Genomic DNA, 26086 nt, shown 5'->3' with positions numbered 1-26086 from the left:
CAAGGCTGGGCTCGGTGCTGGAGCCTGTCCCTGGGGCTCGGGAGGCTGCGGTGCTCGGGGTACGGCGTGTGCTGCTCGGCTGGGGACGGGCGTGAGGCTCCGCGGGGGGCTCAAGCCCCAGCTGTTCTTTTTTAAAAATACCCATTTAAAGACATGCAGGTAAGAGGAGGCGTTCTCAGCGTTTGAGAAAGAAAGGAAAAGAATTTAGTGTAGTTCTTGAAAGCCAAACTGGCGATGGGATACAAATCTTGGCTCAGTAATTTCTGTAGCTGAAGGAAAGGGGAGATCAGAAACCTGTCTGAGCTGTTGCTGGTGAGCTTTCCCGTGTCTGTCAGTCAAAGGTGGTATTCACTGGATATCTGCTTTACAACCTGCCTGCTTGACTGGGGCACTGGTTTTTAATATACTGGGCACATTCACCCTGTCGGAACTTGGTTCTGGGACCTTACATTTGAGAGCCCTGGAAAATATTATTGTATGTCCTTTAGAAATGAGAGGGTGAGGCTGCTTCATCACACCCACCTCCTCTTTTTAGTGTTCTGCAGAGGTCAAAAGTTAATTATAAGTGTCTTGGTCAAACGTGAGCAGCAGTTTTCCCAGGCCTGTGTATTCTGCTCCTTGCTGCTCTGGTTTAAAGCACTTTCCTGAGGAGAATTTAAGCAGTGTTGTAGCAGAAGGGGTGTCCCTGTTCAGTATGTTTCAAGACAGCTGTCTGAATTTTGTTCCAGAAACCACAAACTGGAGTTTTCTTATCTGCCTTAGCTTAAACAAAATGTGCGTCTCGGTGATCTGTAAGTTTTGTCCGCATGTTCCTTGGTGCTAAGATTTGCTAATCTAGAAAAAAAAATATATTATGAAGAGGTCGATTTGTTTCTTGGATATACTGGTGTATCAAACTGACCATGTCAGTATTTCTAGAAAACAGTTAAGTGACTTATCAGCTGCTGTATGTGTCTTGGAAGAGGCCAGGCTTAAGTTTCACCAAAAAACAAAAAAGGTAACTGATACTGTTCTGTGAACAATGGTAGGTTTTGTTAGTCATTCATTCCACTTCTCTCTCTCCCTCCTTCTAAGCAGGGCAAAAGTATTTGTTGCTGACAGCTTTATTTCTTTCCAGGTACTAGTGAACACTGCCTGCTGTTTTCTGATGTTGGTTGCTAAGCTAATCCAGTGTATGGTGTTTGGTCCTCTTCGCGTCAGTGAGAGACAGGTAAGACCCATTTGTTGCCGTGGATGCCTGTGGCGTTTCACAATTTCTTGGTGTACGACTGGTGTGGTTTTCTAAGTGGAATTGCTGAAAGTACACAAGAAAAGTGAATTTGAGAAGAAATTAAATTTTACCATTTGGACTTCTCACTTTTGAAATATTGTCCAATGAAACTGTATAGAAAAGGATCTGCCCAGGAAACCCTTCATGGTTAGCTAGGATATCCACAGCCACAAGCTTCCAGTTTATTTCTGAGGGGAACTTTTCTTTCTCACTGTTGCTATTGTATTTTATGAGCCCACGGTTGACTTGAAAATCCTGCTTCCTTAATGAACTTTGTCAGATTTCTTACAAGTGCACCCTCGTTTCAGAATATTTCCAAAGTATTCTTCTCTGTTGGGCTTGCATTTGGCAGCATTTCTCCATTGCGTTTCATGGTTAGTTATCAGCATTGGCAGTCTGAGACCCCTCTTGTGCCTTGTTTTGTGGCTTGGCTGCTGGAGATGTGCTTTCCGTCCTCGGATACCGAGCAGATGGTTTGCCTACCCGCAGGTTTAGGAGGGAGTAGGCAGGCGTATGCCCAGAGAAAGGAGGTGAGCAGGGCTGAAGACCCAAGCTGTTTAGTCCTTCTCTTGGGCTAGGTGGGAATGTTTTTAAAAGTTCAGTGAGTGGACTATTAAAGCCCAGGCTTTTTGGAAATAGGATCCTGCCACAGATGAAAGCAGCAGCAGTGGTTTGAATAGTGTCTCTGTATTTTTTTTTAAAAAAAGGCAAATGCATAAGTTGCTCTGTGTAAATGCAGTGACAGAGGTTTGAGGTGTGTTCATATATTTAAAAAAAAAATGTGTCAATATAGTTCTTTAGGAAAAATGAGTTTTTTTGACATGCAGAACTGACACATGCAAAGCTTCATTAGCAGCCGTGGATCTGGCAAAGCCTGTGAGATCCATATCCCATAGAGCCTCTGAGTGAAGGCTCTGTCAGACGGCAGTGGGCCTGATTTTCTTTCCAGTCCATGTTGACTATTAAGGATGTGGAATTTTAACCAGTGATAGTTTCCAGGATGTTCTCTACCCTCTTAAAAACTGAAGTGAAAAGCAGTACCAGTGTGGATCCATGTGTATCTGGACAGCGGGAGCATACTTCAGTTCTCACGTTAAGGGAAGCTGATTATTAATATTGGCAAGCCAAAAATGGCAGCATCGTGCAGGAATTCTGTGCCTGTCTTAACTAAACTCCTGGTGATTTCATCGTGTTCTTTAACAAAATATTTTATTTCATATTTTTTTTTATCCCTAACAAGCTGGCATGCTATCTGCTGCTTGGGACCATCATATTGTTTCTTTCATACTGCATGTGCGTGGGAATAATTTTTTTTGTCATTACTCATCCATCTCATTCTCCACTGTAGGCATTGTGGTTTTTTGCAATCAGACTTTGTCATCATTTCTTAGTCATCTGTACTTTCGGACAGGTTTTTGGAAACAAGGTGCTAGGCTGTTCGGGCACCTTGTCTAACTGACCGTGGCCGTTCTCGTTGCAAAGAGGACACAGTGGCTGTCCTGCTTGGGCATGGGGAATCTAACTGGGACCAAACGTGGTCTGTGCTAAGTACTGTTTTAGAACCATGGCAGAAACCTATGCGCTGTGTTGCACAGTTATGCTGCTGTGGTACAGAAGGCTGGACAGATGCTAAGGACCACTAATATTTCTACTGTGTTTTTAATTCAGTAAGGGTGACAAATACTATTCAAGATGTGTATGCAGCAGGTGTTGTCACATTTCTACTTCTATCTTTTTTTTTAATTTCTTTTTCCCTCCCTGTCTCCCCTGCAAGTGGATTGCCAGTGCTTTCATTGCAGTAACCAAATGTCTTCCTTTACAGCATCTCAAGGATAAATTCTGGAATTTCATCTTCTACAAGTTCATCTTCATTTTTGGTGTGCTCAATGTTCAGACAGTGGAAGAAGTGGTGATGTGGTGCCTCTGGTTCTCTGGACTTGTGTTTCTTCATCTTATGGTTCAGCTCTGCAAGGATCGTTTCGAATATGTAAGTTTGGATTAAGGGCTGTCTTTTGGGACATGTAAATTCCATTTCTGGTTCAGGCACTAGCTCATGATAGGTTACAAACAGATCGTTTAGACCTTATCCCCGCCCTGCAGTGCTGAACACGTGCAACTCCCAGTAGCTTTGAATGCTTGCTTTAAAGTGCAGCGTCAGTCTTACTCCTTCAGTTTTCCCATCAGACAAATGGAGCTGAAGGTACTTATTTCCTTCAATAAATTGCTCCTTATATGTGCCCCTGTAATTACTATTACATAACTCTGTGAGGTGTCTTCATAGCATGCCCTAGTGAAGAAATCTTGATAACAGAACATCTCTTAGATTGATGCCCTTTAGGGTTGGTCCATGAAACCTGTTTCTGTGGATTCAGTGCTCAGGTTTCAAGCTCATTTACATCTGCCAAATGTTGACTGCCTATGTCTTGACATTGCAGTTCAGTATGCAGTGCAGGTTTCTCTGTAAGCTACATCTCAGCTTCTGTTAACACCAAGAATAAATTCAGTAGACATGCAGAAATTGAAGACTAGGCAAGGAAGAAGGAACTGGAATTTGAACAGTAAATTTTGCCCTTTAAATATATGTAATGGATATGCTTTCTCCTCAGCTCCTCTGTCCCGGAGTAAAAGTTTGAACTAAATTTAATCCATTAATATATTTTTGGTGACTCTGTGCTTTTTTTTTTTTTTTTTTTAATTAATACCCAGTAAGGCCTGTTAATTCACAAGTAGCTAAGCACTAAGCTTGAAACGAGATTGCTTGGGGTTAGGAAAATTGAGACAGAAGTGAACAAGGCAGTCCTCTGGTATTTTTAGTGTTGTTCAGAAAGCTGTGAGAGAACAGAGCTCATGTGGGAAGAAATCCGTATTATATTCCTTCTGCATTCAAAGCATGTATCGTAATTCTGTACTTGGACAAATGGTACTTGTGTGATCTGCCTTGCAAACTCAGGGGGATGTGGAACTGAACCAGATATGAACAAGGAAGAAAGAACCAATATAAAAACGAAACATGGGTGTCAACTTCATCAGTTGGACCAGAGTGAAGCTTTGGGCAACTCCTTCTTTCCTTGTCCTGTTCTTCTCCTTCCTGCCCTGGAAATAAGGGGACGGGCTGCCTACATACTTTGCCTCTTGGGTTGTCTTTGACTTAGACAGCCTAGGTGTATCCTACTGTTAAGGTTGTTTAGAGAATTTAAACACTATATATGCTATTGAACAGGACAGCTATTTTCAGTAGGTTCTGTCCAGTAGCCTCTAGCTGCAAGTTAAATTTTTGGGGGAGATGTTTCTTTCTTCCAGAAGAAGATGACATTGGAAGAGCTAGAGGCTGGAAGATAAAGCTGGACAAATATAGGTCAGCTGTAAGGTGAAAAATTGTCAGAACAATTATTCTCATGGCTTGAAGGCTGGATGTGAAGGGTAGGTGTCTTTCTAAAACACATGTTCATCCTAAGCAGATGCTGTGGATTTGATGTAGAAACTGCCGTATGAGAAGGTGCCTGTGGTTTTCTTGCACAGATGATCTAAGCGTTAGATCAAATAATTACAATGATCCCTTCTGGCTTTAAGAGCCTGGAGAATGTAAATGACAGCGAGATGAACAAGACTTTGGGATAGCATGTTTTTTAGCTTTATTCTGCGTCATTTGTTACTGCATTGCGTGGTTGAGGCCGTGAAATTGTTTTTATTTTAGAAAGCAAAAAATTTTCCTGAATGAGGACTTGTTCGATGAGGTGACTATGGAAGGCAGGGTGGATGAAGTACTCCTTTAAACCTGTTGTGTGTTTGTGTTGCAGCTTTCCTTTTCTCCTACCACGCCCATGAGCAGTCACATCAGAGTGCTGACCCTGCTCATCGCCATGCTCCTCTCCTGCTGTGGATTAGCAGTTGTCTGTGGTATTGTCGGCTACACCCACGGCATGCACACATTGGCGTTCATGGCAGCAGAGGTGAGACCTCCTTCGTTCGTGTTGTGGTTTCTGCTTTGCTTTTCACCCTCACTTGGGGGTATCTTGGCGCGTGGTGGGTTTCCTTTTCGTTGCCCACAAGGAAGAAACTCCAAACACACAAACAAGCCCTCCCCTCTTTTAGAGTAGTTGCCAGATCTGCGTGCTTTTTAGAGTTTAAGCCTGCAAAAAAATCTTTGTCTGAAGAAGAGAATGAGAGGATAAATCCCTAAGATGATGCTGAAATCAGATGGCAGCCTATGAAAAAATAATGGTTGTGCTTCATGAGCGTTTCAAGAAGGGTTGGTTGAAATGGCCGCTAGTGAGAGGGAGAGAGTATATATGAAAGTGTAATGTGCACCTCAGCCTGTGTCTTTGAGGTTGTATTTTCTGTTTCATTCCTCCCAAAAGGAATGAGACTAACATCCTTTCCTTAAGGCATGCTCATGGGATTTGCTTATGTTTGTGCAAAAAGATGCGTCTCAGCTGAGATGACCAGCTCAGGTTTGTGCACTCCTGAACCCTTTGCAGTGTGGAGTAAACATTGATATGTTTGTGGAGCAAACATCAGTATGTTTTGGATGTTATGGTGGGTTGTTGCACTCTGCCTGAGGAAGTGATAATCTTAAACACAGGGGAGCTAGCCAGTGTAATTGCAATTAAGTCATGTTAGCACATCCTTAGTTCAGATAACAAGTAGCATGTACGGTTTATTTTTCTTCTCTGCTATCTGGAATTCATACTTGGAGTTATTAAGGAGGAAGGAAAACAGTCAGCTTATACTGGTCACACCACAGTTCCGTTATTTTATATATCGGTTTACTTTTCCTTAAATACGACAATACGCTGCAAGGCCAGATTTGTAATGACAGGGTGGAAGGGCATTGAGGATTTTTGGGTGTCTCTAGCAGGTGGGGTCTTGCTGGTGTTGGGTCCCTTATCTTGGCCTGGCAGAAGGATCTATCATCCTTGCACCAGCCTGGGGTAGGTTTATCAGGGAGTCTTACAGTGCTGACGTGTTGCCTCGTTAGCGCTGCGCCGTGTGCTTATGTATGTGTTTGGGTTGCAGGATGAGGCCCAGCTGTTTATTTCAGTGGGAGCTGTTCTGTCTGCTTATTAACAAAGGAGTGGCTCAGGCAGCGCGAGTGTACGGTCCTCAGCCAAGGCAGGGATCCGTACAGCCTGCTGCGCTGCTGGTGGGCAGCGGAGGGGGGCTGGGGGGAAGGTGTAGGAAGGGGTCTCCTACCCGTGTTTGCAGCAGCTGGTGTTTGAGGACGTTCTTGAGCTGAGGGTTGCACAAGCCCGTTGTGTTTGATAGCCTCAGATGGACTCTGCAAAGTTGTGTGATCGTTTATTGAACTCATTTATACTTTGGCCTCCGAATATCCAAAGGCAACAAATTCAACGTTTAACTCGGCTTTGTGTACACAAAAGAGGTCTTTCAGTTGTTCTGAATCTTCTGCCTGATAATGTCCCTGGCTATCATCTATTTATGGTGAGAAACCGCAAAGAATCATTCCCTGTTTACTCTTCTTCCACAATTTGTGGTTTTATAGACCTTTCTCCTGCTCCCTTTCTGACTTTCCTTCCAAACAAAAGAATTCTAGTCTGTTTAATCTTTCCTCACACGAGATTGTATAATATCTCGCTCTTTCCTGAACCCTTTAAATATGCCCTATATGGATTGGGTGACCATGAGTTAGTTTTCTTGGTTTTAATACCCAGCACTTGTGTACGTGGAATAAAACATGTAGGATTCTTTCCGTACAGGTCCCAGCAGTGACACCTCATGGCAGTTCTCAAGCTCTCAGCAAAAGGCATTAAATCTTGTAGACTGAAATGTTTTCCTGGTGGTGGCTTGTGTGATGCTGTTCGAGAGGGACCCTGCTGAGTCTATTCCAGTAGTGTGTATTTAATTATATTGTTACATTAAGCTATTCGTCTCTCTCCTGACTCTGCAAACATTGATTTAGCTTGGTGCCTCAGGCGCTTCAATAAAGGACTGTAGATGTTTTTCTTGGGTTTTAGTTAGGCTTCCTCTTGTTCTGTGTCGTTTGTCAGCATTTCTTTTCCTGCAAAGCATGGATGTGAAATGTGCAAATGCCCAGAGAAGGCTGAATAAGAACAGTCTGTATTTTTGAGTAAACAGTAAGGTTTTTTGCCTCAACGTATGGTGTTTTGAGAATTATAGTTTAGCAAGTAATGTCCAGTCTGTGTCTGCAGCTTTTTTGTTGTAGGAAGGAATCACTCCATTCTTATATCAGCCACCCCCCGATCCTGTTTCATACACCTCCGTTAAGGCCATTTAATGATAGTGATATTCAAATCTTAGGATTGTACCTTACAGATAATACTGTGTTTTCCTGTACAGCTTCTCATGCCGCATCTGTTGCCTTAGGGTTTGAGTGCCTTCCAGTCGCACGCTAATTAGGATCTGCCAGTGTCACGGAGTCTGTGGGGGATCAGTGCGTGTGTAGCGGAGCAGAGCAAGAGCTCTTGAGGTGTCACTGCTGAAAGTGTCTTTCTGTCCGTTTAGCACCTCAGGTGGCACAGTTGTGTAACTTGTGATGCAATGCTGTACTTTCCTGCAAAGTATTTCTCATGTCAGAGCATTGAAATGCATTTCTGGAAACAGTGGAGGAGCCGGAGACCAGTGCTTTGACCAAATCTGCACCAGCTCATCCTTATAATTTTGCTGCTGTTGCTGCCTGGGCACTAACCAGTATAAGTAATGTCTTGGCAACAAAATGGTGGATGAAAGGGAAGTATTGAAATTCCACAGGTTCCAAGTGCTGACTTACATTTTAACTTCTTAAAAGTTGCAAAGACTGGACTCTTCAGATTTCCACCTGACAGATGTCTTCCTTATCAGAGACTTTATGCCACATGTACTGTTTTTGATACAAATTCATGCTCAGTGGCATATCCATCCAGCAGTTCAGGTAATTGTTCTGTTTCCTCAGTTGCATGGTTAGAATTTACTAGTATTTACTTTTTCTCTGATCTGCTCAAAGCTTCTCCATAGCTGAAGAGGCCCTGTGAACAAGGTGTAGTCTCTTTCTGGTACCCACATGTGGGGCAACAGGAGACAGAAGAGGTTCGTATAACGTGCCTTGCAGGAGCAGCTTGTGTGCTAATTTAACTTTGTTATGAAAGATGTTTGTGATGAGAATGGCACACCGTGCTAGGTGACTTGCTGCTACCTTCTTGACTTTTCCTAATCTTATTTGAATGATGCGTGGATCTTATCCTGAAGCCCTTATTTGGAGAAAAGTTTGTCCTGGTGTCTAAATAGTCACTATTTATTATTTTAAAGCCAACTGGTAAACAGTTGGCAGATACGTTGCTAAGAGTGAAATATGCATAACGGCATTTTAAGAACGCTTTTTTACAGGTGTAAAAAAATTATTCAAACCACCTGTTTATTGCTGTATTGGGAAGTTGGTGGTGTCGGTGCCTCTTCTGTACTGTTTATGGTACTGATGCTGAAGGCATGCCATCAGACCAGTTTTACAGAGGTGGTTTCAGTTGCTCATTATAAATCCCCTGCATCTTGGTGTCACTTGGCCCTGGCTAACTGCAGGGTAGCATGGACAGGCTCTGAGGTGGCTTTGTCCTGTCGGGACGAAGGGACGTTGTGTCCTGAAGGGACGAGGCACTGTGGGCCTGACAGGTTAGAGAGAGGTGATGGGGCCCCAGTTCGTAGGTGATAAGGGCCCATGGGACTCTGGTTAGGTGTTCTGGAAACAGACCTTGCTGGTGACTTGTCTTTGCACTTCTGATCTGCTTGTGCTTTCTGATATGCTCCGGTTTTTTTCTCTGTACTTCGCCTAGAGAGGTGAGTATGATTAAAGAGAGAAGTTACTTTTGCAGCGTTTACATCTCGGCAAAGGGAAAAAATTACTTGAAAGCGCTTCCATGGCTCCTCCTCAAATTCCTGCTCTTCAGATTTTTTTTCTTGAGCAGTGGGATGAGGAGAAGTGTGCTACCTTCACCTGAAGGTACTTGGTGGGATTGTGGTCTCAACACTCAGTGATAAGAATCGAAGAAGGTAATATGTCCTATATAGTGGGGGAAAAAATGAGACTTAACAAGTGATGCTCATGGCTGCTCTGCGAGCATCATGTGTTTGAGAATTTCTTCCATGTTTATGTGTATAGCTTTGTGTTTGTGCACACAGTTGTCTACAGTGACTGGTGGTTCACAGGCACTCGATAAGCTGCAATAAATGCATTTTCTGTTACAGCCCTTCAGCTCCTGCCTCAGTACCACTGTCCCTACCGGAATGGTGCTAACACACCTTTTTATTTTTTTCCTCCCCTCTTTTGCAGTCACTGCTTGTGACCGTCAGAACTGCTCATGTGATTTTGCGGTGAGTACCTTATGTTTTGCAGGATGGTTGTTGAAGAAGATGGTCTGTATAGCATGTTGATTCAAGAGGTGTATGTAATTACCTTGGTGAATTGCAAGTGCCTGTCTGGAGATGGACAAAGGTGGTTAACTTGAATGTACTATTTTTAAGCAGGAATTCTGTGACACATGGATAGCTTTTGTGGGTGCTAGTATCATGGGTTAAAATGGATTGGTGCTGCTGTATGAGGGTTGATACATGCTACTTAATGTCAACCTAGTGGGTTTCTTTTAAGATCTTAATCTCTAGAATTTTTGCTTTAAAAAAGCATTTTTGTGTATCTGTAACGCATGGGCATATGCATATGTAGAACGTGACATGTAGCACAGAACCTCTGTGTCCGGGTCACTACTGGCATTTCAGGTCTGTCACCAAGCTGTAGTGCCTCACCTGAGAAACACCTTGTGCTGAAAAATGCGGGTCTGTAGTTCCTGTGGTCCCAAGATTGGCTATTGGTACATGCAGGAGTTTTCAGCAAATGCTACATCACCTCTGGCACCTAGTGCCAGTGTGGGCTAAGCATTGATTGCTTCTTGTGTTTTTAAAATGTTGCTGTTTGAAACCAGCAACGTTAAAAAAAAGTCACCCGGGAAAGCACCGAGTAGGTATGCTGGGCATAGGAAAGCAAAGAATCCATATCCAGAAGTTGTTTGAAAAATGGATAAAACAGTTTGAATGCTAGAGGTGCTATTGAATAAAAAAGATAGAATAATGTTGATTTCCCTGCTCTTGCAGATACATAATTCATCTCTGGGATCTCAACCATGAAGGAACGTGGGAGGGCAAAGGCACTTACGTCTACTACACAGATTTTATCATGGAGCTAACCTTGCTTTCGCTGGACTTGATGCATCATATTCATATGCTGGTATGAAATACTGGATGTAAGGTTGAACAAGTAGACCTGCCTTAGAGGGTACTGCTTATACATATTTCAGATTTTTTTTGCTTTGCTTAAGAACCAAATATGACAGAGAAGTTATTTAATAAAGAGGAAAATGTGGCATGGGGGGTTCTGGCATTCTTTCCTCCCATGTGGTTGGAGTCCTCACAAATAACTTTGTTATGGAGTATTAACTACTGTGTAATTATCTGTTCAATAGGTATTTAATTGGCTTTGTTATTGAGTAATATTAGACTGAATTGTTTTAATTGGGAGCAGGGGACATGAATCTGAACAGGACTGAATAGTTTATCCTTCTTATAAATGCTGCACTGCTTAAGTTGTACCTGAAGACCTAATGTGTAGTAATACCTGTGAACATGGGTGGTTAGTCTGAACGGTCTCAACAAAAGAAAAATCTTTCAGTCCTGGTTTCTTGATTTCTTCTTCTTTTAAGACCTGATGCAGCTTCTTGTGTCAGCCTCTTGTTTCCCTTGGTGTTTGTTTCTAATCACCTTTCTGTTTTTTCCAAAGCTGTTTGGCAATATCTGGTTGTCAATGGCGAGCCTGGTGATTTTTATGCAGCTGCGTTACCTGTTTCACGAAGTTCAACGAAGAATTCGGCGGCACAAGAACTACCTCCGTGTGGTTGGAAACATGGAAGCCAGGTGAGCCTCTTATTTGCTCTGGGGTCTTGATGTGGGTCTTGGAGAGAGGATCCTGATGAAGAAGTTGGGATTCTTTCACATTCCCTTGATACATGATGGCATAGTGTAAACTGGAGAGATGCAGTCTTACAAATCCAGCTCTTAAGTCTTTACACTTAGTGTATTTTTTTACCCATTTTATTTGTTACTGGGGTCACCCTTTCTGGTTTTAACGGATATGTAGGATTGACTTTTTTAATAGCAGTATTACTGGTGAAGTAATTACAGTATTACAGTATTACAAGTGAACTCCCCTGTTCAGTATTTCTTCTCCTGTGTTCTCACTGCCCTGCTGGGGTGACATAAGCTCTGCAGAGCTCTGCCTGCTTCTGTTGTCAAATGTTGGCTTTGGCTGTGGTGGAAATAAAATATTTTAATTTCATTAAGCCATACTATTCAGTTGCAGCCTGAAATTAAATCAAAATATTAATTAAAACATGCTCAGCTTTAAGTGTGTATTTATTAAACCTGACGCCAACTCTAAATAGGCTGTACTTGCAGTGGAGCTGGGAGCACCTTGGGATTACTTTAGTCCATCCCCCCATGGTGAGGCAATACAGAGGAATCGAGAGGCCTGCTGAAACCTAGTACGGTGGCAGCTGCATCTCTGATCCAGTGTTTTCATAACTCAGCTATGTCGTTCATTTTAAGAGCAACGAGGAGTTTTACTCTTTCTGAGTGAGCATCGCTGTACCATTATTGTGGACTTCACTGGGTTTGACTAGCTCTGATGCCTGCTGCTGTGGTCTGGATGGAGAAGTCTGACTTCTCTAGAAATTCCCAAGGTTTTCTTTGTGAAGAGTCGTTTAATGGCTGTAATGTCAGGTTAACAGCTGCATAATAAAGTTCATCCACAGTGCATTGTTTCTTTTCAGTAGGATGCAGCCGCTAAACCCCTTTAAGCTGCTCACTAAGCTGTTTGAGTCAAGTGTCTCAGAGTTCTTGTCTGAGCCACTTGATGTGTTTTTGTCATTCTAATTGTTCTGAAAGAACCACATTCTAGCTTCCTCCTGCAGCTGCCAATGGCAGTCAGCTCCCTGCATTTGTGCAGTTGTTTTTCGGGTATATCCCATGCCAGCAGTGCTGTGAAATGTTGTTATACCACCCATCTTTATATTGTTTGTGTTTGGATGCTATGTAGTAGCTGCTTCATGGTGCTGTAGTAAAAAAAAATAAAAAAAAAAAATAAAGACAAATGGGGGCTGGCAAAATCTGAGGCCATAAATGCTTATGATCCCAAGAAGACATCTTAGTGGGTACAGCTATTGCAGCTCATTTAGAAAAATGACGTAATCCAAATCTATACAAATTATAGCTTGAGGTTCTCAACCTAATGATCCTACTTCTTGGAAGATACTAAGTCAAAGCTTTTTGCACTTAGGACATATGTGGAGATGTGCAAAAAAATGTGCCTGTAAGAAGGCACGGGAGTGTGTGTGTCTTCCTTTGCAGTCTTGAGTCTGAATTGTGGAAAAAAATAGCAAACCTGCTGGCACAGCTCTCCCAAGGAAAAGTTAATGTGGAGGATAAAGTTTTCTCAGTGCAGGATTCTCTAGACAGGAGGCCATGCTGAGCGGGTGCAGTCATTACTTCTGTCTGTTTCTTCTTTGTAGGTTTGCAGTTGCAACACCAGAGGAGCTAGCAGTCAATAACGATGACTGTGCCATTTGCTGGGACTCCATGCAGTCCGCACGGAAACTCCCTTGCGGCCATCTCTTCCACAAGTACGTTGGTGGGGCTAGAGAGGGTGTGCCTGACCATAGAAGGGAAGGGATATATGGACATGTCTGAAAGTTACAGCAGGATGACAAATAATGACCCGTCAGCTGTGAAAGCTTACTGCCTGGGTCATCGTGGTCTGCTCCTCATAGCAAAGTACAAGCCGCTTTCACTTCAGTCATTTTGATGTTTGAGTTGTTTCACCAGGAGCATTCTTTTTTCCCCCCAAACTAAGAGTATGCATCTTGTCAGCTGGTGGGTAGATAGTGTTTGGTTGTGGTATCTCAGTTGCAAGTCTGTACCCTACCTTGCTGTGTAGCTGCTTGGTAAAGCATGCTCTTCCCCCCCCCTCACTTTATCCTATGCAGCACCTCTCCCGTGAGGGTGTGTTGATTTTTTTCATGGGAGGAAGAACACTTAGTTAGATCCTTAAGTCCTTTCAGATATCAGCTTTAAAGAGAAAATGGGGAATATTCCCTTTTAGTACGTCCTTGCATGGTGATGAGTCCTTCAGGACAGTTGTGGGGGTCAGGTCTGAGTGTATGGTTTCATGGGTGGGTGGGTCTGTCAGGGCTGTAAAAGAGTTTAACCAAATCAGCTGAAGGGGTCTGTAAGCAGCTGGTAGTAGGAACTGGGAGGCTCTTGGCCAAAGAATCTCTCTGTGTACAGTTTCTTACACTCAGTACCGAATAGTAGCAGATGCTTGTGGAGAAAGTGTGCTGATCTAGATGCACCTTTTCTTGGGTCTTTTTTAGCAGTGCTTTCGTGTTCATACTTGTGCTTAAATAAGAAAGGAGCTACGAGGGCTGGATGAGGAGTTTCTGCACTGCCATGTGATTAATGTGCATGGTCACTTCACTTGTCCCTGTTGCATCACACAAGCAAGTTACTTTCTGCAAATAGATTTTTACTTTTCTGGTAACTGCCAAACCAGAGGTTGTAATCTGTGTGCTAATTTGTTTCCATTTATGACAAACCTTGCCATAAATATTTATCTCTTTTCTGAGAAGTCTCTAATGAGATAATGTGCCTCTGTAGCAGAAATTCCTCTTCCAATGCTGCTGAATCCTATGAATATTTAATTGCCTACTGAGCACTTGAGAAGCCTGGGGGTCTTCTCTTCAGAAAGTTGTTTTCTCTGTGTCTAAAAGGATCCTTTTGTATTTTTTTCTGAAGCAAAGTTACACTTATCTCCTTGGTGCATTTAGAGAGGGAACATGTTCCAGTGGATGACTTAAGCTTGCATATAAACCCAGATGTAGTTAATAACCCTATTTACAACCTGAGAATGGTTTCTTTCCTCATAAAAGCCTGGTGATTTTGCCAACAGGCTAAACATTGTGTCCATTCTCAATTATGTGGGATTTTTTTTCATAGCCACTTATTTGGAGTAGAAGAGAAGATGGCAGGGGAGACTCATTGCTGAGGTCAACTCTGTGCCTAAATATTGAGGAAGTTTAATGGGAATGGGTGTCTGAATCTTTTAGGCTCTGTTGAAACTCTCTCCTTTATCTTTTAGGAAGCAATTTCAAAAGAGTTGTTGCTCTGAAGCATTGTTGACCTTGGCCTGTTGTTAGTCATCCTTCTGCTGAGGTGCTGTAGGTGACTGAGCCCTTCTGCTTGTGCGGCACAAAGCAGGTGTAACCACGGCTGGCTGACTGCAAACCTTTAGGGCCTGGTGCTGATGCAGGCTGAAGGGGGTTGATGTCGGTTCCAGCATCTCCATGGCTGAGCCATTGAGGAGCAGCAGCATGATGGTAGCTTGTGTCACTCCAGGGGTTTCACAAGTGACCTTTTGAGTACAACTCTAGCAGAGCTTTGAGCTTGCTGTGTGCAGGGTGGTTTTGCTGTAGTAGTGGAGATGAAGTTGGATGGCATCGGAAGGGCTAGCTTGCTGGCTGTGCTGATGGCCACGGTGGTGGGAGATGGTAGATCTCTACTGTAGTGCTTTGGTTGTTTCTGGGAAACCCATGGCTGTAATTTCTGAACACTGCGTATCCCTCCATGTAAATGTGATGGAGAACACTTTGGCAATACGGTTATACACTACAGCTTCAGGAATTGGGCAGAGTGCTTGGATCCTGGACTTTGCTATAATCCTGCAGTTTGGACTTTTTCCGTGCTCTGGCAGCCCAAACCTGTGATCTGTGCCTTCGCTCCATTTGCAAATCCATAATTTGGGAAACAGGTTTATTTGACTTTTTTGTATGTCTCTACTTTTCTAAAGTGTTTTGAGAGCTTCTCCTGGAAAAAAACCCCACCCTGCAAGTGTGAAGGACATGTTGTAGTATTGAGATGTGTTCAGTTCTGTGAGGTTCAGTTCTTCCGTACTGAAAGGGAAAAATAAAATGTTAGGTTTAACATGCTGACGAATACTGCAACCCGGTCATATCCATCAGAATCAAAAACTCAGAGCTGTGCTAGCTCTGAGTGTTTAAACCTGCATCTCAAACACTTCTCACTTTTTACAAGATGGCAAATGTTCAGAATTAAGTAAACATATAATGGCACAGCACTGGTTAGTATTGATTCACCTGCTTAGAGGGTTCTCAGAGCGGTACTCGCTTTGGTGGTGATTTGGGTATTGATGTTTTTGAGAAGATATGTGAAAAACTTTGTGGAAGTGCCATTGCCACATCTCACTGGCAGAACTGCCATGAAAATGTGTCAGTATATTTTAAAGACTTGTCCAGTTGGTGTTTGTCCTGTTTCAGTTGGGGATGGTGAGAGAGAAGAAATGCTTTGTCTCCCCTTCCAGGCAAAACTTATTTGTTCTGAGCTAGAGGGACAACAAACTTGGAAAGTGGTTTAAGTTTGTGATAAATCTGCATGCTTGTTTATAAAAAGTGAACACTTGAGTATTTTCAGCTGAAGGAAATAAGAAACCTGTGCCAGAGTCACCAGGAGCTCATCAGGCGTACCTCACAGATTATTTCTGAGCAGTCCGTGTTGATGTTCTGTACAGAATATGCTACAGCTGCTTGATGTACTCGTGATACTGATGTCTTGGAAAAACACTGCAAGCTCACCATAATGCTACTGTTTTCCTGTCAGCTCATGCCTGCGGTCCTGGCTGGAACAAGATACATCTTGCCCCACCTGCAGAATGTCTCTTAATATCACTGACAGCCATCACGTGAGGGAGGATCACCAAAGGGAAAACCTGGATGAGAACCTGGTTCCCGTGGCAGTAGCAGAAGGCAGACCACGCTTGAACCAGCACAATCACTTCTTCCACTTCGATGGTGAGCTGAGCAGATTTGACATCTGATGCTGTTGCCCAAATCAATGAAGGATACAGCCTTCTGTAGAGGGGAATTCTGTCCATGTTTCAACAGAAATTTAAACTGAGCCTCTACTTGTGTTTGTCAAATACCTATGCTTCTAATGGTTCTTTTGCAAGAGCTCAGATAAGTGTTTCTGAGGTTGGCCAGAGCTACAGAGATTTCCTGGAAGATTTTGTACAAGTACTCCCTTTTCCTTGATTTCTTGTGGTTAGCAGCTTTACTGCTGGCATTGACTCGTTGCGTGCTCTGTTGATCAACAGAATGGAAAATTCACGTGTCTTACTTTGGTACCAGGTGGCTGGTTAATCAGTGACAGTCAAAGAGGAAGGAACCTATGTGGTGCAGTCTGAAAGTTGATCTTTCCCCTATCCCTAGCTAGTGTGAGGTTATCAAAAGTTCATTTGCCACTCAGTTTGCAAGAAACTTGTAAGGCTTGGCTAGGTGCAGAAGTCTGCAGAAGCTTATTCTTAGAAGGAATTGTGTAACCGGAACAGTTTTACGTGGTGTTTTTTTTGGTGGTGAGTTGTAAGTACTCACAAAGCAGATACGATTTCAGACCATGATGAGTTCTGCATGTGCAGACAAGCTTGTTGCTTATCTTACAGATTATTTTTTTTTAAATAGTTTTGGTATTGGTGTGTGCCTGTCTTCTGCAGGTTCCCAGGTTTTGATGGCAGTCTTGGTGCTTCTCGGTAGGTTTCACTAATAGAAATGCTCAGCTTTGGGCTCTGTCCTTGTGGAGCTCCCATCATGTAGCTGAGAGGCTGCAAACTTAAACAGTGACCTGTTCTTTGTGCTGGTTTTGCAATCTTTGGAGATTGTGGGAGGAGAATAATGAGCAGAGAAGAGTCAGGCATTTCTAGCTACACTGAGACTGGCTGATAGCTTCTTGCATGGCTCCCACTTTTGGGGTGCTTTAGGTCTCCAAAGGACATTTATATTTACAATACTGCTCTTTTTCTTGATAGCTGTCCTCCCCAGTGCTCACTTGTGGCCTGGAGACCTGCAAAATTACTGTGGAGAGAGAAGGAGGAGTGGCGTAGAGCAAATGCTGTGTTTACTTAAATGGAAATGCAGAAGGAGGGAGCCAGCCATGAGCCTGAGCACATGATTGCAGCAGTCACTTTGTTCAGTTACTCTGTGTCCCTCTGTGGTCATATTTTCTCAGTGACGCCAGCCACGTATAGCTGACCCATTTTGCGACCAGATTCAGCGTGTTTAGAAGCTGGCCTATTTCTAATAAAATTACTGGGGTTATTAATGTATTCCAGAACTGAATTTGGCTCTGGATTATTTTAATTTTCCCTTTAATGGAAACATCAGAAAAAGAAAACAAGGATGTGTTGGGTTTTTTGATCTGTTTCTGGCCCTCAGGTTGTTAAGCCACTGTGGCCATGTTTGAAGTGAGGATCAGCAGTTGCTGATTTACTCCAGCCATCCCCATGTTTGGGAGTCCTCAGGGATGGATTGCACTGCAGAACTCCTCACATGTAACTTGTGGAAATATGAAGACTTATGTTAAATACATGTAGAAGTACTTCACCTGTTGAGAACCTCATATTCTTGCTTGATTTTCTCAGTGATTTCTTTTTCTTAGGCTCTCGCATTGCCAGCTGGCTGCCCAGTTTTTCAGTAGAAGTGATGCATACTACAAACATCCTCGGTATCACACAAGCCAGCAACTCCCAGCTTAATGCTATGGTAAGACTGCTCTAATAGTTTGCACCTCAGCCTTCCTGTTTGCATAGTGGGGGAAGGAAGAGTACGTGTGGATGGAGAACATAAGGGGGAAGGAAGTCAAAGCAGTGGTTAGATGCTACGTGAAGGGTACTTTTTTTGAGTGAGAGGAGCTTTGTTTTAGTGAAGTTAGGGCTATCTGTTGGTTCAAATGTGCAAACATAAAAGAACAGGTCTGGAGGTAGGTAAATGGGGGAGAAAAATGCCATACACTTTCTGTGTAGATAGGCAGGCTTCTCAGCATGCTTAGTGCAACGTCTTTAGCCTTTTTTTAGTACTTATCTTCACTCAACTTGCAGTAGCAAAGGGTCTGAGTCTAACTAGAGAATTTAGCTGTTGGTCAGGTGCTAACTGATCAAACCCATTCTATAGCTTTTTGATTTTTTTAGTATTGATTTTTAAGAGCACTAAGCTCTGAGATGGCTGTTCCTGTTCGAGTGTCGTGTCAGTGTGAGGTGGGGCTCTCTGTGGCACAGCCAACTCCTGGCGATTCATCACGATGATGAGAGTGTTGGGGGTGAAATCCCAGGTTTGTCGTACATAAACACTCTGATGTAATACAAAAAGGGAAGAATATGGCCTCCTGAAACACACTTAGTTCATTTAGTTTGAGAAGTGCTGTTTCCGTTGAGTTCTTAAGGCCACTGTGTGCTGTAGCGTGTTAATGAATGTTCAGTGAGATACCTCATGAAAGTGAGGACATTTTCCAAGTGTGAGATCTCTCCCATGGCCTTCACTACTGTTTAAGCCTCTACAGGATAAGGCTGCCATTTTTGGGGGGTTTGAGGCAGGGTGGGCAGGGAGTGGTAAGGTGTTGGCAGATGATTTACTAGTTAAATATGCAGGAACTCTCCATCTAAGGTCGGTCTTTTTTTTTCTTTTACTGGTCACAGTGACACAAACGGGCTTTTGTTAAGAATGAGGAATGATTTCTTAGCATTGTGTATTATTAGAAGTACAGTAGAAACTTCTATTAAAATGCCTGCTTTAATGGAAAGGCCCAGGTTAGCAAACTACTACAGTGTTACACACTTTTAATAGAAAATAAGTTAAATTCTCTTTTGTGTTACTGAATAAAAATCTAGGGAAGTATTTCGAGGGAGAGGCCAGAGGCTGCAGTGATAAAACAGTTGTTCTGATCACGAGCTAATACAATGGAGAGTTAGATTTGCTATAGTTGCTTCTGTTTGAACTCAGTGTCAGCTGGTGCATAGTTTTTGCTTTGCTCTCAAAACTCCTTCCACCCTTTGTTTTCTTACTGTTGTTGTTCTCATTCTCCCCTACCCCTGTAACTTTCAGCATTAGTTAAAATACAGATTTTAATATTTAATGAAGTCTAGCTGTTGGACTCTAAAAGCATATTATTTGTCTGCCCTCTTACTTTTATCTGTTTAATTTAGATATTTTTTTAAGTAACTTGAAATTCAATAATAATGGTTATCTGACAACTCAGTTTAATTTACTTGAGCTTTCAGATCCTATTAAACTGGTTTGTAGGCAGGGTGGCTGGAGAGAGTAGGTTATTAAAACTTACTCCACTTGTCCTTACCAGTGCCAGTTTGGAACCTGTCTGGGACAAAGGAAAATGAGATTTATTTATTTTTTCGGTGTTGATCTTTCAGTCACTCATTAATTTTGTGTAGATCTCTATTGAAAAGGCTGTCACAAAAGGAGGGTTGGGAAGCTTTTGAAGCCTTTGTGCATCTACAAGCACTGTTTTCAGGAACATGTGGTGTCTCCATAGGAGCTGCAGTTTTGCTGTTGGCTTCAATGGAATCAAAATATTGCCTGGTATGTCAATACCAGCGTGGGTTTTCTTTCTCTTGTCTTTCTTTCAGTTTGTGGGTTATCGTATCGTAAACAACACCTTTGAGCTGTTTATTTCTTTCATCTCTTTCTGTTGAAATACTTACCAGCTAATATTTGTGTACTGCTGACACTGACTGTATAAACCTTCTTTTCTCCAGGCCCATCAGATTCAGGAGATGTTCCCTCAGGTTCCTTATCATTTAGTTCTACAGGATCTGCAGCTAACCCGGTCCGTAGAGATCACCACTGACAACATCTTAGAAGGACGCATCCAGGTACCTTTCCCCACACAGGTAAGTCCTAAGACCGTACAACGCCTGACCTTCTTACCCCAGAACTGCGCCTGTTCATAGTGAGTGAGGGCAGTGAGGTCAGTGGAAGCACTGGTGAATCCAGCTTAGCTTAATGCAGTATTATTCTTCAGATTTTGCCTGTATGAAGATGTTGCAGTCAGAAGGGCCAAACCAGTTTTGGCAGTCTAGTGTATGTTATATCTCCGTGTCGCAACATCTGACTCAGTTGGAACGTCTCACAGTGCTGTGAGATGGAGGTATACGCATCTGTTCCTTGCTGTGGCCCTTAGAAGCAGGCCCTTTCATGTATTAGGATGGGTCTCAGGTGTGCTTTGGCACTATCCATTTATAATACAGGGGATTTTCTTTATGAAGGAAAGTCAGAGTCTATCGCCCATGCTCTGTGGCTTGCCCCTTATTGATGTGGTTGGACTGCGGGATGCATGGAGTGCTTGTCTGTACGGTCTCAAACACATTATATAGTGCCAAATTCTAGTAAAAAAGCCTTGGGATTTGTTTTTTATTTGTTTAAATATCTGTAAATGCAGTATATTCAGTCATGTACCAAAAATATATTGAAAATCTCCTAGCTAGACTAGAGACAAATATTTACTCAGTTAAAGCAGCTCTTCTCAGTCGCTTTTGTGCAGAGCCTTTAGAACATTTCCAGTTGATTTCTCTGCTGACAGATAATTGAATTGTACCACTTAGGAAGGTTTTCTGCAAAGAAAGTAGTCGGCAAAACGATGCCTTGTTCTTAATTAGTGATAGCAAATTTCAGTAAAGCAGTCTGGGGACAATGTTTCTGTTAATAAGAATATTGAATTCTGGTTCTGTGCACATCAGATAGTGCTGTTATCTGGAGTCTGCGGGTGGGGAAGCAGAGAGGATCCTCTCTCAACACAGTACATTCTGTTTATTGCTAACTTATCTGTTTCTAAATTGAACATAACACATGATGTTGCAGAGGGCAGAGTTTGAATGCATTCACAGAATTCCTTTTTGTTTTGCCATTTCACACGCTGTGTTAAAGTCACGATGTTTGCATTTCAGCGTGCGGATAGCATTAGACCTGCATCGAACAGCTCTGTCGAACGGCATAGTACGGATCAGGAGGATACTGAAACTGCCACCCAGGTAATTTGGCATAAAAATGGGCAGAAAGCACAATCAGAAGCTGTGTGGGCAGATAAATGCGTTTGGCTCAGGACAAGGTCAGGTTGGTGGCAGCCCTTCCTTGCGTTTCCCACCAGAGCTAGCACTGTCAGGCGACTGAAATGCTGTAATCTCTGACAAGGCTTCAGCCTGGTGATCCTGTAAATAATTATCTGTGCGCTTTTCTTTCTCCTCCTTGAAGGAAAATGCTTTCATGTGATACAAAGAACAGCAAAAGGTCGTGTCTGTGTTCACGTCTGGTCAGGCCCATGCCAACCTGTGGAATATGAAGAGCAGGATGCTTTGCTCTTCCCGTTCCCATTCTGTATGTCTCCAGACACTTCCCTTAAAATGACTACCATTTCTCTTCTGGGTATAAGAATTCTTTTGTGTTCTGGAGGAAGCACTTGGAGACATGGGGAGCTTTGGCATGAGTGGAGTGGGATACAAACAGGGCCAAGAGATAGTAGCCCTTTTACCTATAAAGCACGATAATGGGGTTTGCTCTTCCTCAACAAGGGCTTTGTTAAGCAGAGTGGGCTAGCTAAAATGGGGCAGGAAGAAAAAAAAATCAGCCTGCTAGCAGAATAACATCTCATTCCACTTTAGTTTTCACTGACTGTAGTGGCAAAATCGTGCGGGTTTCTGTTTAATAAACCCCCCTTTCCGCTGGCTTAGAAAGAGAGAGGCTTTGTGAGGTGTGTGACTTCCTGGCAGCCTGGAACCACCCAAACTGCCAGCCTGGTCCTCACCTGGAACTGAACTGGGGCAGTTCCCTGGTTAGCAGGCTGCAAGTCAGAAGAAACTTTCATTTGGTTTGATACTGCAGTTGAGGCTGAAGAAGAGGCGGTGGGGTTTGGCGCAGGTGTTTGGTGGGAGCCAGGGACAGGAGGTGTGGAACTGCAGGAATGAAAATCTTCACCTAGTAAGTCTTTAGTAACTTTTTGGGTTAACTTGAAGCTTCATTTTGGTGGCATTTTCCCTGTTCTTTATGAGTAAACCCTCTCTTTCTACAAATGGTATCTAACTAGTTTTCCTTAGCTTGGTACAGGCTTCAAACCTCGCTTTGAGTGTTGCTGTTCACCTCCCGTCCTTCCTCCCAAGCACTGCCCGTGTCTCTGTCCTTCCTTCTGCAGAACTTGAAAAACCTGGGAGTGGTGTTCACACGTCATGTCCTTGAGCACGTGCTGTCTGATCGTGACACCTTCTTGCTCTGAATTGCAGCTTGGCTTAAAGGATGTGTTTTAGTTGGAGCAAATGGTGGTTTGGATGGAGAATGTATTTTTGTTTTGTAGAATAGCACAGTGATAGCCTGGAGATACGTGAACAGTCATGAATTTCCTGCAGCTGAATGCAGCTGCTGTGGCTGGGCACGTGGAACAAACTGGTGGCCTCTGCTTCTGGATGGATATTTACTGTGCCAAGTGGGATTCATAGGCAAGGGCTGAAGCGGGAGACTGAGAAACTTGCTGCTGGGTAGCGTAGTGGAAGCTCCAGTTGCTGCTGTCCTCCTCCTGCCTCGTAAATGCTTTGTGCGTTTAGTTTTAACCTAGGCTGGCTTCAAACAAGCTGATCACCCTTGTTACGTAGCCACAGAGCTAAACCTAGGAGTCAAGCTTGCTTACCTCCGTGCTGTTGGTAGTACTTCTGTTGTGGAGAGAGGACTTGGGAGCCTAGGGGCATCCTTCATCTAGGAAACTCTCGACACTTTTTTGTCTCTTTGATGTCCATTTCGGCTTTTAACTGAGTACCTGCCGTATTGTAGATGTTCTCTTTCTTCTTCCCAGAAGAACATGTTGCTGTAGTCACTCAAACTCTTCATCTGTGTGAAAGGTATAGCAGCGAACAAGCTACTTCAGCAGGTTGCACTTGATTTTTAATAAGCTTTTTAAATGCAGGTGGGAAGAGATGTAAGAACCTTTCATCATCTCCTTTGGGTGAGGCTTGAATTCCCAAATAGTGCATAGATGTAACTTCACACCATATGACACAGTCCCCAAGAGAGACCACAGCAACTCTAGTTGCTTTGTGCTGCAGCTTTGGAATAAGTTTTACAAGCTTTCCATCTCTTTCCTTCTTTTTTTAAATCAACATGTCCACTGAGAATCTTTGTAGATCTCCAGCAGCAACTGGCAAACCCATTGGAGTTCTGCTTGTTGGAAATAAAGGAGGAACTAATGTGCTCAAGGAAAAGCACCCTGCTTCACAAGTAGTGTTGGTTTTCCTCCGTGCCGTACGTCACATTATGACTTAATTATGGAGTTCAAGGGTCTAAAGATAGAGATAATGACTGATTTCCCCCCCCCGCCCCAATGTAGTTTATGGGTTTGGGGTGTCAGTGCTAAGGGTGGTTTAGAGACATCTCTGAGCACCATCATGATGTAAATCGTGATAAAGGTTTGTGAGATAATGCTCTAAACATCGATGGCTTCTGACGGTCCTGGCCTGTGTGCTCCGGAAGATGCTGTGCGGCTGCTTTCCTGCCATTGTGCGTTGAGATGCTCATGCTTCCAGCAGTGTGCATGACGCTCCACAGGCTCGCTCTCCCTCCCTCCCGGTCATGTTTGCCCTTCCTCCTCTCTTTCCTTACTCTGCTGTTACTCCCTAGAAGAACAGATCCCTGAGCAGCTATAGCTGCTTTCTGCAAGCTTGTATTTTCATGGGCTAAAATGTATTTAAAGATTATCCTTTAAATTTTTTGTGTGTTTATCTGTTTCTGTAATCCCGGGGGGAGATTGGGTAGGACCACTCAGACCTAGCTAGTAAGCTGTCGTTATAAAGTTGAAGCTTGCCTGGTGCAGCTCTTGCCTCCCTCCTTGAGAATCCAGCTATTGTCATTGCCTAACTCCTTGGTGACTCTGAGAGACACTTCTGAGGCATCCCATGGCTTTCATGAAACTAATTCTTTTTTTTCTTGGAGCCTGCAGGAGGATTAGTTTCTGTAGTGTTACAGGGTTCTGCGTGTGAGATCTGCTTTCATACTGAGGCTTGTCATCACCGTTACTGCAAGGAGTTGTGATATTTTTGTCTCTAAGACCTCCTCAATAACCACTCTTGTGCTCAGACAGAGGAATGGGCTCAGGGTGGTGGTTTTCCCATCTTTGTAACAGGAGGTACTCATGTTTGAGGTTGCGGTGTTCGTGCTGCTCTGGTTTCCTGCTTGGATCACCTTGTTGATGGGAAGGGATGTTTGTCTTGGTTTTCGCTCTCTGAAGGTGTTGTGTCAGGGAGATGGTGTTACCGGTATGTCTCCAGGGCTTTGGAGTGACTCAACTTGTTCTGCACATCAGCTGCTGGAACCCGCGCGGTGCAGGCTGTGTGCTGCTCAGCCCGGCTGCTGGGATGTGGGCAGCGGTCCCCCCCAGTGCCCACGCCACCCGCTGTTGGGGCTTCTGCAGTGCCTATACCACAGGCCCAAAACAAGGCAAAACTGAGGAGCCGACTGGCTAACGCCTCTCTGCTGCATCCTACTTGTCTGAGTAATCCTCTGGGATACCAAATGGTGGCTCGGCCCTTAAGCCCTTCATTGAGGTGATTTGTTTCCTGATGCTACCGCGCTTGGTAACATCTTGCTTTCCCATCGCAGAGCTGCTCTGATGGAATATGACGGGATGTGATCAGGATACACTGTTGCACCTATGGTAGTTCATCAGCGTCATCATTCATCAGCTTTGTTTTCACGTTAGCGTTGTCGGCCGGCTGTCAGGGGTGAGGAGGTACTAAGTGCGGGGCTGCCAGCTTCGCTTATCGACACGCCGTGCTTGGGACAGCTGCCAGCCTTGCTCTGGCAGCCCGAGTACACCATCACTTGGGTGCTGCAGAACGTGGTGAACCGAAGCCTCATAAATTGCCTTCTCAAGCACATCCTTCTTGCAAATACATTTGCTATTCTTTCCTCAGTAGGTGGATTTCAGCTTTTTAAACTCTTTACTGTTGCATTGCTTGTCAAATCAGCTGCACAATCTGATTGTTTCAAATGCCCAGTTTTCACAGAGCATTAATTATGACTAATATTTGTCTTTGAGATTACTTTCAAACATGGCATAAAAGCTACAGCGTTGTAGAATACAGGCTCTTTGAACACGTTTTGAAATAGCTTTGTTCTGTATTTTGGCTGGGTTTTTCAAAGGAGCCCAAGGGAACTGGGTGCAGCAGGTGAGAGTCGAGTTTCTTCCCATGCCTCAGAAAAGGACAGCTCTTTGTAGCTCGCTGATTTGATACAAAGAAGCCCTGTTAGCAAATTTGCAAACACTTATGACTTTTTTCCTTTTCTCTTAGACTGAGAGAGTGCCGCTTGAACTCAACTCAAGACTGGAAGACATGGTGGAATTCAGTGAAATGGACACGGAGCCTAGTGAAGCCGAAGATTTTGAGGCCAGGGGAAGTCGCTTTTCAAAGTCAGCTGATGAAAGGCAGCGTATGTTGGTTCAGCGGAAGGAGGACTTGTTGCAGCAAGCTCGAAAGTATGTTCCTTCCTAAAACTCCAGCCTGACCACTCATTTATAGTCCCCCAGAGTGGGTTTGAAGTGGATTATGACCACCGAGAGCCTGGGTTGATGCAGAAGGTAGTAAGGAGTGAGTACACCTGCTGCAGCAGGCTCAGGGTGCTGTTTAAGACAACCATCGCTGATAAACCCGACTCTGAAATAGCGTCACATGTCCCAGCACGACCACAGTTTCCTCAGTGGTTGTTCCAAAGCTGTTTGAAATCAGAGGATGATTTCTTCAGCTTCAGTGGGCTTTAGTCGGATCCTGTAATAAGGGAGGACGTGTTACTTGTGTTGAGTCCTCTGCTCACCTCTAGCTTGTCTCCTGGCAGAGGTGTCAGCCCACGCTGCTGGTGCTGTTCCACCTGAAATTACTGCCAA

At 43.6% G+C, this 26086-nt stretch overlaps 1 protein-coding gene across 1 annotated transcript in view; it reads left to right on the top strand.

Moving 5' to 3' along the window:
- The first annotated feature begins 1096 nt into the window (after positions 1–1096).
- AMFR (autocrine motility factor receptor, E3 ubiquitin protein ligase) overlaps positions 1097–26086 on the top strand; it is a 26343-nt gene continuing 1353 nt past the window's right edge. Inside the window, exons 1-12 of the mRNA XM_010072940.1 lie at positions 1097–1210; positions 3093–3257; positions 5068–5220; positions 9549–9589; positions 10364–10496; positions 11046–11179; positions 12832–12942; positions 15992–16182; positions 17822–17925; positions 19929–20063; positions 21117–21200; positions 25497–25681. Coding sequence (XP_010071242.1) covers positions 1148–1210; positions 3093–3257; positions 5068–5220; positions 9549–9589; positions 10364–10496; positions 11046–11179; positions 12832–12942; positions 15992–16182; positions 17822–17925; positions 19929–20063; positions 21117–21200; positions 25497–25681 — 1499 coding nt within the window. The 5' untranslated portion in view covers positions 1097–1147. The remainder of the gene's footprint in view (positions 1211–3092; positions 3258–5067; positions 5221–9548; positions 9590–10363; positions 10497–11045; positions 11180–12831; positions 12943–15991; positions 16183–17821; positions 17926–19928; positions 20064–21116; positions 21201–25496; positions 25682–26086) is intronic.

Source organism: Pterocles gutturalis, unplaced genomic scaffold, assembly GCF_000699245.1.
Source record: "Pterocles gutturalis isolate BGI_N339 unplaced genomic scaffold, ASM69924v1 scaffold46027, whole genome shotgun sequence".
In the NCBI taxonomy this organism is placed as follows: Eukaryota; Metazoa; Chordata; class Aves; order Pterocliformes; family Pteroclidae; genus Pterocles; species Pterocles gutturalis.
This window is presented reverse-complemented; position numbering and strand designations above follow the sequence as displayed.